Source organism: Eucalyptus grandis, chromosome 6 (genome assembly GCF_016545825.1).
Source record: "Eucalyptus grandis isolate ANBG69807.140 chromosome 6, ASM1654582v1, whole genome shotgun sequence".
Taxonomy (NCBI): Eukaryota; Viridiplantae; Streptophyta; class Magnoliopsida; order Myrtales; family Myrtaceae; genus Eucalyptus; species Eucalyptus grandis.
In genome coordinates this window covers 34,990,538-35,002,807 of record NC_052617.1, presented here as the reverse complement: position 1 = coordinate 35,002,807, position 12,270 = coordinate 34,990,538, and the positions used below count along the sequence as shown (strand labels likewise).

General features: G+C 38.0%; 1 protein-coding gene across 1 annotated transcript; it reads right to left on the bottom strand.

Annotated features, from left to right (window-relative positions):
• Nucleotides 1–7,303: 7,303 nt before the first annotated feature.
• LOC104451895 (MDIS1-interacting receptor like kinase 2) lies at nt 7,304–8,945 on the bottom strand. Its single transcript, XM_018875595.2, is given in 4 exon segments — nt 7,304–7,689; nt 8,045–8,071; nt 8,074–8,465; nt 8,467–8,945. Coding segments are annotated over 4 exon segments (1,284 nt in total).
• Nucleotides 8,946–12,270: the final 3,325 nt, after the last annotated feature.

The following is a 12,270-nucleotide window of genomic DNA, read 5'->3' as shown; positions in this document are numbered from 1 at the left end:
ATTAAAAATCAAAATTTAAAAATATATGAAAAACCATTTTAAAAATAAAATAAATGAAAAAGAGTATATGAAGGAAAAGATTTTCCTTACCGAATAGCGAAAAATATTTTCCACTTCATTTTCAGGTTTTATCCGAATACCGGAAAATCATTACATTTTCTTGAAAAATGACTTACTGGAAAATATTTTCCAGAATTGTCACATTTTCCGCGAAACAAACGGAGTCTAAGTAAGGTTCTAGACTCCTATCCCTCTTACTCTCATTAGATGACTTGACTAATAATCCCACGATCATCAACAAAGAATTATACTTCTTTAGAGTAAGGACTAGGATGTAAGTCACCAATGCAAAAACTTATAAAATGAAGGTGGTGCGCTTGAGTCCGTTCACTACGGTGCCATTTTTTTTTTGTTCGAAAAGGACAGTTGTATTCATATAATAGGAAACTTACAACCTGAGGCTAAAGCGTCCACATAAACAAGGTCTAGCAGAATAAAAGGTGGGAAAATGGACTAGTTGTGGATCGAGGTACTGTTGTCTTGGACCTTTGCAGCCCAGTCCGCGACCACATTCGCCTCATGCCTGCAGTGTCGCAGACTAAGGTTAGGGAAAGGGGAAAGCAAAGTGGCGGCCTCTGCAAACAGGGGTTGAGTTTCCCATGGCGGCAATCTCTCATCTCTCACGGTGTTGACGAGGGTGATGCAGTCTAATTCGATCAAGAGATGTTCACGGTTGAAGCCTTGTTGCAGCAAATGGTGAAGAGTGAAGGTGAGCACCTGGATCTCCGCCTGTAGAGCTGAAGTAGCTGGAAATCTTCTGGAGAAAATATCTGTAAGTCGACCATGATGATCTCTACAAACACATGCCATAGAGCCTTCTGTGCTTCTGGGCTGATAAGCTCCGTCAATATTGCATTTCAGGGTTCCCGGATCTAGTGGCCTCCATAGTTGTGCAGGATTCAAATTAGATTGCCCTGTTTGCGAATGGTTTGGAGCAGAAATCTAAGATATCCTGGTCTGTGCAATAGCAGCCTCCACTGCCAGGGTTGGATCCGGTTGTTGACGGTGGAAGATGAAGCTATTCCGCATTCTCCATATCTGCCATAAGACATTGGCTATGGTTTCCAATCCAGGTAAGATTTTAGGTGTTGTAACCCTTTATGTTAGCCATGCATCTAATCGTTGAACTGTATGAGGCGATGGGTTGATGTTGACCTGTGGGTGAGCCCAGACAGCCCTAGTCCATGAACAGAATATGAATAGATGCTCTAGGGTTTCTGGAGTATGTTGATGATAGAGTTTATAGAAGGGATCTGTGATAATGTGTCGCTGAAATAGATTTGCTCTGGTTGCGAGTGCGTTTTGGCAAACAGACCATAGGAAGGTTTGAATTTTTGGTGCTGTTTTCATTGTCTAGATTCTTCGCCATAAAATCCTGGGGTTCTGGTAAGAAGTCGATGCGCTGTTACTGCTAGAACCCGTCCCATTGCAGTGCAGCTGATCTGCTCAATTCTACAAATCCTGGGAATATTCAAGTTGCAGTGTATGCCAGTGTGGAAAGAGTACTATTGGTGTCTACTTTGCAATCTTCGAGGTCTAGGCTATCCGATGGGGCGATTTACCGGAGTCAGATGGGAGGGTATCACCACACTATGGTGCGGGAAAATTCGCCTACTTGTCTCGTTTCCTTCACTCAAGCTAACTGCATCGGATATTGCATTTTCACTGCTAGAAAATCAATCATTATATAGTAGAGACAACACTACCTCCTCTTCCCCTCGGTGGAACTTCCTTTAGAGGATCCATGGAATCAGACAAGTGACTTCAAGGGGAAGTGATCCGTACGTAACCTATGATGCTGGCATAATGATTATTGAACAACTCTCGTCTTAGAGGGAGGACTAGGATCCAAGTCAACAACGCGGAAAAGTGAAGGTGGTGCGATTGAATCCCTTGACCACGGCGCTATTGAATAGTACGGAATGAGACAAACGACTTCTAGAAGAAGTGATCCTGACCTAATTTATGCACACGTAACGATTATAGGACAATTCTGGTCCAAGCATATCATGATAGTGATTTGAGAAGATTCTTCCACTCGGTGAAACACGGCGTAGAAAAAGATTGGACAAAATGGGCAAGGACACTTGACGTCGATGGAGAACTAAATCATCCATTCCACTGTCTATTCCAAATTATTCAAGAGGACTTTTAACTCCATAGGTTAAACCAACGTGAGATAAATCCGTTTTTTCCAACAATTTAAAGCTATTGGAAAATGGCTGAACGGTACATATAGCACATATGCTCTACTTCACTAGTAAATAGGGTGTTACATGTACGAGATGTAGATGTAATCACATCAAATGCATAATGACTGGTAGGAGAACTAGCAAAAACGGAACGAGAGAGACGAATTAAGGAGGGTCGAAGTCTACAATCGTGATTTTTAGTTTGTTGTGAGATATTGGATTAGATAAAAGCTTTCTTTCAAAAGGGTAAACTGTTTGGAAAAGATCGATAATAAATATATTACATAATATAGATGAAGATTAAATGCGCATGGATGACAGTAATCATTGATCTTATGTACGCAAACTGCAGTGGTCTTGTCACATTTATGGTCTCTAATAAGCATTGACAGCCTGTTTTGATCGGTTTTCTTTTTTCTTTTCTTGGCCTTTTGAATTGTTTGGCATCAACATTTGTTGTGTCCATGAATTCCTTGTTTTCATGGTAATCTTGCTCTAGTGCACACAAGGATAGCATTATTAGAAAATATAAATCCCAAATTGCTCGATAAATTCATAGAAATATAAGTACACACTCGATACAGAAACTAAGAGGAACTTGGGTATCGTGCTAATTTAGTTATTGGATGCGGGAGTCGAGCATCCCAAAGGACTTTTCTTATGCCTTCGCACACGAAAGAGAATCAGGTTTGTGGATTCTCTAAAGTCGCTAAGCATTGCCTTTTGACTTTAAGAGAAGCAGATACCACGTAAAAGTCACAAAGGCAAAAGGAAAAAATAGGAAGAGAAGTCGAATAATTAGATGTCGAGAGTTTAACAAGGGGGAAAATTGTATAAGAATTTCCTAGTGCAGTTGAGAATGCGATATCGTGAGGTAACACTTCTGAGTTTAACTTTGGGTATAATTTAAAGTTTGGAAAGACTTAAATGATATCGCAGTTGAGAATGCGATATCCCAAAGTTTCTGCATGCTTAGCATAAGCCAGTGCATTTGGACAATTGGACTTTAATGTGGGAATTGGAAGGTAAAGTGTGAAACTATGGAAGAGGAAACTGCACTTTTGTCATGGTCGCCGGAATTCTAATAGTTTTCTTTAATTACTCAAAAGTTCAGTATGTTATTGCATCAAAATAATCTACTCTACGTTAAATAATTCGGTCTTCCTCCCCACTTGTTCTGATTATACTAATTGGGCTTATCAATTGACAATCATCAACTATGAAAATATACTTATCGGTCCACATAACTCATGTAGTGAAATATCATCGAAATTCACGAATCTTGCAGTTCAAATCTAACACGAAAAGAAATAGATTTATGTGGTATCATCTGAGTGTCGATACTACTTAACGGAAAAGTCAGCCTTTAAGAAATCTAATATGAATTTGGAAAATATAGAATTTACAATCGCTCGAGTATTTCTCTATCCTAAATTATAATCTCATAATATTTAGTTCCATTGCATTTGGGATAGGAAATTCCCGCATATCTTTTCCCTTTTAGCGTGGACGGAGAAAACTTCTTTTTCCCTTTATCCTTTTTGTTGAGCACCGCGGGGGAGGATTCATAATTGATCACCTTTTTTTAAAGTCCAAAAGCAATGCGTAGCTTCGTCGAAGTTTCTGTATTACTTTCCGGTAAATAGACAAAGACTTACTCGTCATTTTGCAGCGACGATTGGGATGTAATAATGGTCAAAAAGCGGGGAAAATTAAACTAATTTATCTACGCCTAAAAAGCAAAAAGCACTATTGCTTGATCTAGAAGAAAAGATTGTCGATCATAATCTCTTCAAGATGGATTATCGCAATCCCATCCTTGGATAAATCAATTAGGAGACAGAATATTCTTTCTATATAAGGGACTCAACTTACAGTTTAACCAAGTAACCACTTGCCATAAGACAAAATTATTAGAGAATTAAATGAAAAACGATAATAAACACTAAAGTTTTTTATGATTTGGTTGGAGTATTGATCCCTACTCCATGGGGAGAGCCAGTCTTCAAGAAATTCATTATAAATTAGGTGAATACAGAGTTTATAATCGTTTAAGTCTTTCCAAACTTTAAATTATACCCAAAGTTAAACTCATAAGTGTTACCTCACGATATCGCATTCTCAACTGCACTAGGAAATTCTTATACAATTTTTCCCTGTTGTTAAACTCTCGACATCTAATTATTCCACTTCTCTTCCTATTTTTTCCTTTTGCCTTTGTGACTTTTACGTGGTATCTGCTTCTCTTAAAGTCAAAAAGCAATGCTTAGCCTCGTCCAAGTTTCTGCATGCTTAGCATAAGCCAGTGCATTTGGACAATTGGACTTTAATGTGGGAATTGGAAGGTAAAGTGTGAAACTATGGAAGAGGAAACTGCACTTTTGTCATGGTCGCCGGAATTCTTATAGTTTTCTTTAATTACTCAAAAGTTCAGTATGTTATTGCATCAAAATAATCTACTCTACGTTAAATAATTCGGTCTTCCTCCCCACTTGTTCTGATTATACTAATTGGGCTTATCAATTGACAATCATCAACTATGCAAATATACTTATCGGTCCACATAACTCATGCAGTGAAATATCGTCGAAATTCACGAATCTTGCAGTTCAAATCTAACACAAAAAGAAAGAGATTTATGTGGTATCATCGGAGTGTCGATACTACTTAACGTAAAAGTCAGCCTTTAAGAAATATAATATGAATTCGGAAAATATAGAATTTACAATCACTTGAGTATTTCTCTGTCCTAAATTCTAATCTCATAATATTTAGTTCCATTGCATTTGGGATAGGAAATTCCCGCATATCTTTTCCCTTTTAGCGTGGACGGAGAAAACTTCTTTTTCCCTTTATTCTTTTTGTTGAGCACCGCGGGAGAGGATTCATGATTGATCACCTTTTGTTAGAGTCCAAAAGCAATGCGTAGCTTCGTCGAAGTTTCTGTACTACTTTCCGGAAAATAGACGAAGACTTACTCGTCATTTTGGAGCGACGGTTGGGATGTAATAATGGTCAAAAAGTGGGGAAAATTAAACTAATTTATCTACGCCTAAAAAGCAAAAAGCACTATTGCTTGATGAAATTCCAGAAATGCAACTAAAAAGTCCTACTCAACTCAGGAAGGGTTACCCCAGTGAACTTTCCTACATTAACAGTTTTATGAAAAATTATTATGAGATTGATCTTTTAATATTTTATTTTTCCTAAGAAGATTATTATTTATTTGTCAAGTATGAGCCCAGTATGAGATTGATCTTCTTATTCTTAAAGGACACTACTATTTTCACACTAATAATAGCTGGAAGTACATGCATACCAGCACTTTATATTTAAACTCCTCAGGTACCCCCAACATCACTTTCCTCGAAACAGCCACTATCATTTACCTGCATCTGAAGCAGCCTCATGGACGGTAAGAGTAGTCCATATCACCAATGGATTTCCTTTCCTTGATCGAGAGAACCTGGTTGCTTGAAGTCCATCTTTTCGTCGCTTCATTCGCCAAATACGCATCACGGTCAGCCGGATCAAGCGTCCAAAGGACCACCAGCCTCTGACGATACGGAATGAATATGGATTAATCCGAGAGAAAGAGGGACACGTCTCCATGGGATAAATACAAATAATTAAAGAAGATCAGACCTCAAAATCATTGGTAAGTTCTCAGTCCAATGCCTTGAGGAGGTCCTCGCCGTAAGTCTCGGCATAGGTTTGCCGAATCAGCTTCCTCGCGCCGCATTCCTATGACCCAATATGGATATGATCAAATTCTCATTTGTTCCCCATCCTTCCAGATCATTCATGATAATCATCCAACGAAAAAGAAGAAGAAGAAGATTGAATTAGACAATAAAGTTTGACATTTCTTTTTCGAATTCTAAAGGAAATAATAAACCCAGAAATAGCTTGATCTTAACAACCGATCCACTGGAAGATCACTCCGATCAGACCACGATCTCCAAGCGGATCGTAGATCCGAACACTAAAAACCAAGCACAACCATCGGCGAGGCGCTGCACGAGCGCCACGTGTGCACCACGTCCGATTTCTCGAAGTGGAAACCGGAGGGACACGGAGGAAGACGACAGAGATAGAGAGGCGTCGGCACGCGGCAGCGTCCAGGCCTGTTGGGCCGGATTTGGACAAGATTTTCGGGTCCGGTCAATGGGCCTGTCGGGTCAGGACGAGGGTTTTGAAATCGGCAAAGTTCAGGCAAGGGCAGCAGCCCTTGGCCCCACAACCCAATCCCTTGGTTTTGCGCCTTCTTTTTTTAATAGAATAAAACTTTGGCTTTTTTATTTACATTTTTGTTTTACTTATTTATCCTTTTTCCTTAATACTTTAAATTTTGCAAGTATTTTTACAACTAGTTGGTGCCACACTTGTGCCACACACTTTAAAGAAAAAAAAAAAAAAAAAATGATACGTTAGCATTTCTCATCGGGAAAAGTGGGCAAAACTTATGAAGGAAGTATATTACACCAATTTGATAAGTTTTATAACTCGAATGTACTTTTTAAATATTTTAAAACTTAATTTTATTTTTATGGTGAGTTTTAGAAATTTCGAGATACTAATTTCTAAAAATAATCCTCATTAAAATTGATTCTCCCTTTTTCGAAGGATGTAAAGTTACTCATATAATTTAATCTAAGAAAATAATACTCTGATCTGCACTTCATCTTTTCTTAACTTTTATAGTTGGACCAAACTTCACAAAACTAGATGCCAACATACACCAATTGTGCTTGTTTTTGAATTTATCACATTTTCCACCGTCAGTGTTTAGGATTCTACATGACAAGCCAAATTGTAACAAACAAATGTAATATTTATAAGAAATATCATGATCTTATTATCTTTAAGGCTACTCTTAAGGATTGGACGTCCCAACAGTAGGTATCAATTCCGAGATGGAATTGCAAATGACAATAATTCCCAAGTGGTTTCAAGTAACCAACGAACCATTACAGAAATTGATAATGGAATTAACCAAGATAATAAAGTATAGGAGATGGCTTGCTACACAATAGAAAGACTGAAGTATCTCAATAAGTGAAGCATTTAGGATCAATTAGTTCTTCCAATTTGATGTCCTCTGATAGGCTTAACATGATCGAGCCTTGCGATGATATTGCCCGAGAAACTTGTTGCATGGTTGGACGATGCTCTAGTTTGGGATTTAAGCACAAAAATGCGATCTTTGTCACCAAAGCCACTTCCCCTAACACATTACCTTTGGGGAATGGAACTCTTTGATCTAAAACTTCCTTCATTGGCCAAGAACTTATTGAATTGCTTGATGGTGATGAAGATGCAGACATGAGAGAAAAAATGAGATCGCCTGGATGGCATCCCATAATTACTTCCAATGTCACCACTCGGAAGCTATAAATATCGCATTGCTCATTCACTTCCATTGTGTATGCGAGTTCTGCAGAGAGAAGAGCAAATTTTTTTCTAGCTTTTATACAATGTATGTGCTTTGTAAATCTAAATGGATTTTGAGTAAATAAAATCTAGAGAAGTAAGTATAAATCAATACATTCTTTATATTCCAATCAGATTTAAAAATTTTCGTTTCTTTATGAAAAAAGTTTCACTTTTTAAATTGGTGGCCTTCATCTCAATTAATCTTTAATCGAACCTTCAAATTGCATGATAGCCTTGGACTTGTTAGGAATTTACAAGTGTAAAAGGAAGGTAGCTAAAAAACAAGGATCTCATGTATGATCATCTTCCTATCTATAAAAATGAAGTGGGGTAAAATTTTGAAGAGACCAACTTACCTGGAGCTACATATCCGAAGGTGCCGCAAAGGAAGTCCAATTGGATGAATAAGGTTGTAGAACTTTAGCTGTGCCAAAATCAAAGACGTGAGCTTCATATTCTTTATCCAATAAAATGTTCTTGCTTGATACGTCTCGATGAATTATTGGGGGTGAGCATTCATGGTGCATGTAGGACAAAGCATAGGCCACACCTTTAACAACATTCACTCTTTTATTCCAGTCAAATGTTGCAATCCTCTCTTCATTGTTCAGTACATCCTTCAAGCTGCCTGATTCCAAGAACTCATACACCAAAAATGAATGTCGAGAACTTGAGCAAAAGCCATAGAGCTTGATGATATTCCGATGCCGAGTTTCGGTCAGAGCATGAATCTCCCTTTCAAATGCTTTTCGACCAGCCATTTCTACGTCAATGCTTCCTTAAGTTTCTTTACAACAATAGTTTCACTGTTTGCAACCGGGCCTTGTAAACCCTCCCATATCCTCCCTCACCAATACAATATTTGGCATCAAACTCCTCTGTGGCTTCAATAATGCTCTCATAAATCATTCTTCCATCAAAGCTCCATATTGCCCATGGGTTTTCATTGCTTTCATCAGCCGAACTAGCATTTGTTTTCCTTATTCTTTGGCATCCAATACTTAAAGCTCCCACAACAAGAAGCGAAGAAAGTAGGCAACCCAAAGTAGGAATCAAAACTAGCAACAACTTTTTGTTTTTGTTTTTGTTTTTGCCTTTTAACGTTGTTGTTGTACAAAGGTTGAGACCAGCAATAACTCCACAGAAGCCTTTGTTTCCTCTCACGACTCCAATTGTAGCATTATGAAAGGCTGGAATGTTAGGTAAAGGACCCTCTAACTCATTATACGATATGTCGATGGATGTCAAGCTTGTCATATCATGAAATGTCGACATAATTAAACCGGATAACTAATTGTGTGAGAGATTGAGTATTTCTAATTTGTGCAATAGCCCGAATTGTTCGGGTATTTCTCCTGTGAGCAGATTTTGACTTAGATCGAGATGTTGAAGAGATTGAAGATTCCCAATCTCGATGGGAATACTCTTTCCATGATTATGTTGTAGAAATCCTCTTGAAGTGTTTTGAAGTTGACAAAACGTTTCCATCAGTCTAGTCTGAAGGCTTGCAGACTCTGCTATTTAAAGTCTGAAGACCTCCGAACAGCCAGACTCAAGACTCAAAGTCTATCCTCATTGACAGTTTCTAATCCGTTGAAGAAAGGCTATCAAGAACTGGATGTTTCATTAAGGATGCGGCCTTATCGACTGGAGAAGATCTCTTGGCTGGATATGACATAACGGAATTCTTTATTTGATCATAATTGATTCGAAGATTAAGGATCCGATGATTGGCAAAGTATACTTGGAAGGTTCTACTTATGGAAACCGAAATCCTGATTGTATGGGCGAACATGATTGATGGGCTATCGACATGTTCCTTTAATAGCTCGAATGATCTTCCTAATTGATTCCGTCCAACGGGTAGATTGGAGGAATTCCTTTGGTAAGTGCCAACGGGTATAATGGCATGAAGGAGTATATAAGGAAGACGTTCCAGTTGTTCGAGGTGGTGCACGATAGAAGAATTCCAAAGTCTGAAGCTCCTTGTTCTTAGTCAATTCATTTATTGAGCAAAATCGTGTAAACAAAAGAGAATCTATATTCGTGAGAAACCTTGAGGAAGTGTGGTAGAACTTCTACACTGTGGAATCAAGGAAAAGCTGTGCTGTAACTTCTCTTTTGTTCATAGTGAAATCTAGCCGGTGGGCTGTTAGTGCGGAAGAGTGGACGTAGGCTTGGAATAAGCCGAACCACTATAAATCTTGTGTTCATTTCTCTCTTCCCTATCATTTACTTCGCTTTGATCGCATTTTCTTTCCTATCATTTGCCTAGAATCGCTTCCGTATCTCGAGAAATTGTTTGTGCACCTATTCACCCCCCTCTAGGTGCTTATACTAGCTATCTCAATTGGTATCAAAGCCTGTGTACTCACTTTTGTTGAAGTGTTTTACTTCAGAGTTAAAGATTCATGGCTAGTATGTTGGCTCCAGGACTGGTAGAAGGGCAAAGCAATACCAGACCACCTTACTTTGATGGAAAGGATTACAACATATGGAAGAACAAGATGAAAGCATTCCTAAGATCAAAGGATCCTCTGGAATGGGACGTTGTAGAAAAAGGAATCATTCCTAAAGTTGCATCTGTCTCAGAAAGAGGAAAAGATGTTGTTGAGTCTAGCGAAATGACTCAGGAAGAGAAAATCAAGAGACAAGCTCTTGATGCAAAAGCAATTTATTCCTTATATTGTGCTTTATCTCCTACTGAATATAACAGAATATCTTCTTGTGTTACAGCTAAAGAAGTTTGGGATAGATTACATATTACCTATGAAGGAACCGATCGAGTGAAAGAGACTAGAATCAACATTCTCCTCGGTCAATATGAAGCCTTCAAAATGAAACCAGGAGAATCTATAACGGATATGTTCAGTCGCTTTACAGAAATCGTGAATGGTCTTGAAAACCAAAGTCAACCAATTTCTGATCCTATGAATGTAAACAAGCTACTGCGTGGACTCTCCAAGGATTGTAATCACATAAAGACCTCAATCAAAGAGACCCAAAGAATCATGCCACTATTTGTTGATGAGTTGGTTGGGACTCTTCAGTCTTATGAAGTGGAGCGAATCAATGAAGACGAAGACCCTAAAGGTAAGAAATCCATTGCATTAAAATCTAATGATGATTCGATGTTACAGATTCGAAGACGATATGGATGATGAGGAACTTGCTCTCATGATAAAAAGATTCGAAAGCTGAACAGAAAAGGAAGAAAATTCAATTCAAAGAAACAAAGTTTTCAAAAGCAACAGACTAAGTCTGTTGAGGATGATGAATAAAACAAGGATGTAGTCTGCTTTGAATGCAAGAAAAAGGGACACATCAGACCCAACTGTCCTCTTCTGAGGAAGAAGAAAGGAAAAACTGAAAAGTATCGAAAATCTCTTAAAGCTGAAACCTTGAGTGATACAGAGTGTGAAGAAAGTGATGATGAATATGCCAATATATGTCTGATAGCTCAATCGGATTCAGATTCAAATTCCGAGACAGATTCAGACTCAAAGCGAATTTGAGGTCACCATCAAGAAAAAGGTAAAATGGTATCTGGATAGTGGATGCTCAAGACACATGACAGGAGACTCAAATTACTTCATAAAGATTGTTCAAGTAAATGGTGGAAAAGTCTCTTTTAGAGGAAACAGCAAAGGAAAAATTGTGGGATTTGGAACTGTAAAGATTGGAAATCTCACAATCAGCAATGTTTCCTTAGTGGAAGGGCTCAATTACAATTTGCTCGGTATTAGTCACTATGTGATACTTGGTTTTAAAATCAACTTTCAAGAGGGAATATGTTACGGAATTAGTAAAGATTCTACTCGGTCATTCATGGGTCGAAGACATGGAAATATCTACCTCTTGGATGTGAAACCAGATGAATCACAATGTCTAATCTCAATCCAAGACGAAGCAAACTTATGGCACAGAAAGCTTGGGCACGTCAACATGAAGCAAATAGCCAAAATCTCAACAAAGAAGCTTGTTCATGGTATACCCAATTTATCATACCAAAAGTCTGATCTATGTACACCATGTATATTGGGAAAACAGGTAAGAAATTCCTTTAAACCAATAAATCAAGTTTCCACTAACCGTGATCTGCGCTTCACGCATATGGATCTTTTGGACCAACCGAGAACACAAAGCATTGGAGATAAGAAATACTGCCTAGTAATTGTGGATGATTACCCACGATTTACTTGGGTATATTTCTTAACAAGTAAGTCTGAAACTTTCTCTTACTTTGAAAAGTTTGCTAAAAAGGTTCAAAATGAAAAAGGATATGTTATCTCGAGTATAAGAACATATCATGGAGGTGAATTTGAAAATCATGATTTTACAAAATTCTGTGATGAATCTGGTTTTCAGCATGTATTCTTCTCTCCATATACTCCAGAGCATAATGGAGTTGTGGAAAGAAAGAATAGATCTCTTCAAGAAATGGCTAGAACTCTTTTAATTGAAAGTAACATCTCTTCACGTTTTGGGTGAAGCAGTTTCTAAAGCATGTTACATTATAAATAGAGTTTTTCTAAGGCCTATTCGGAAAAAAACCCTTATGAACTATTCAAAGAAAAGAAAC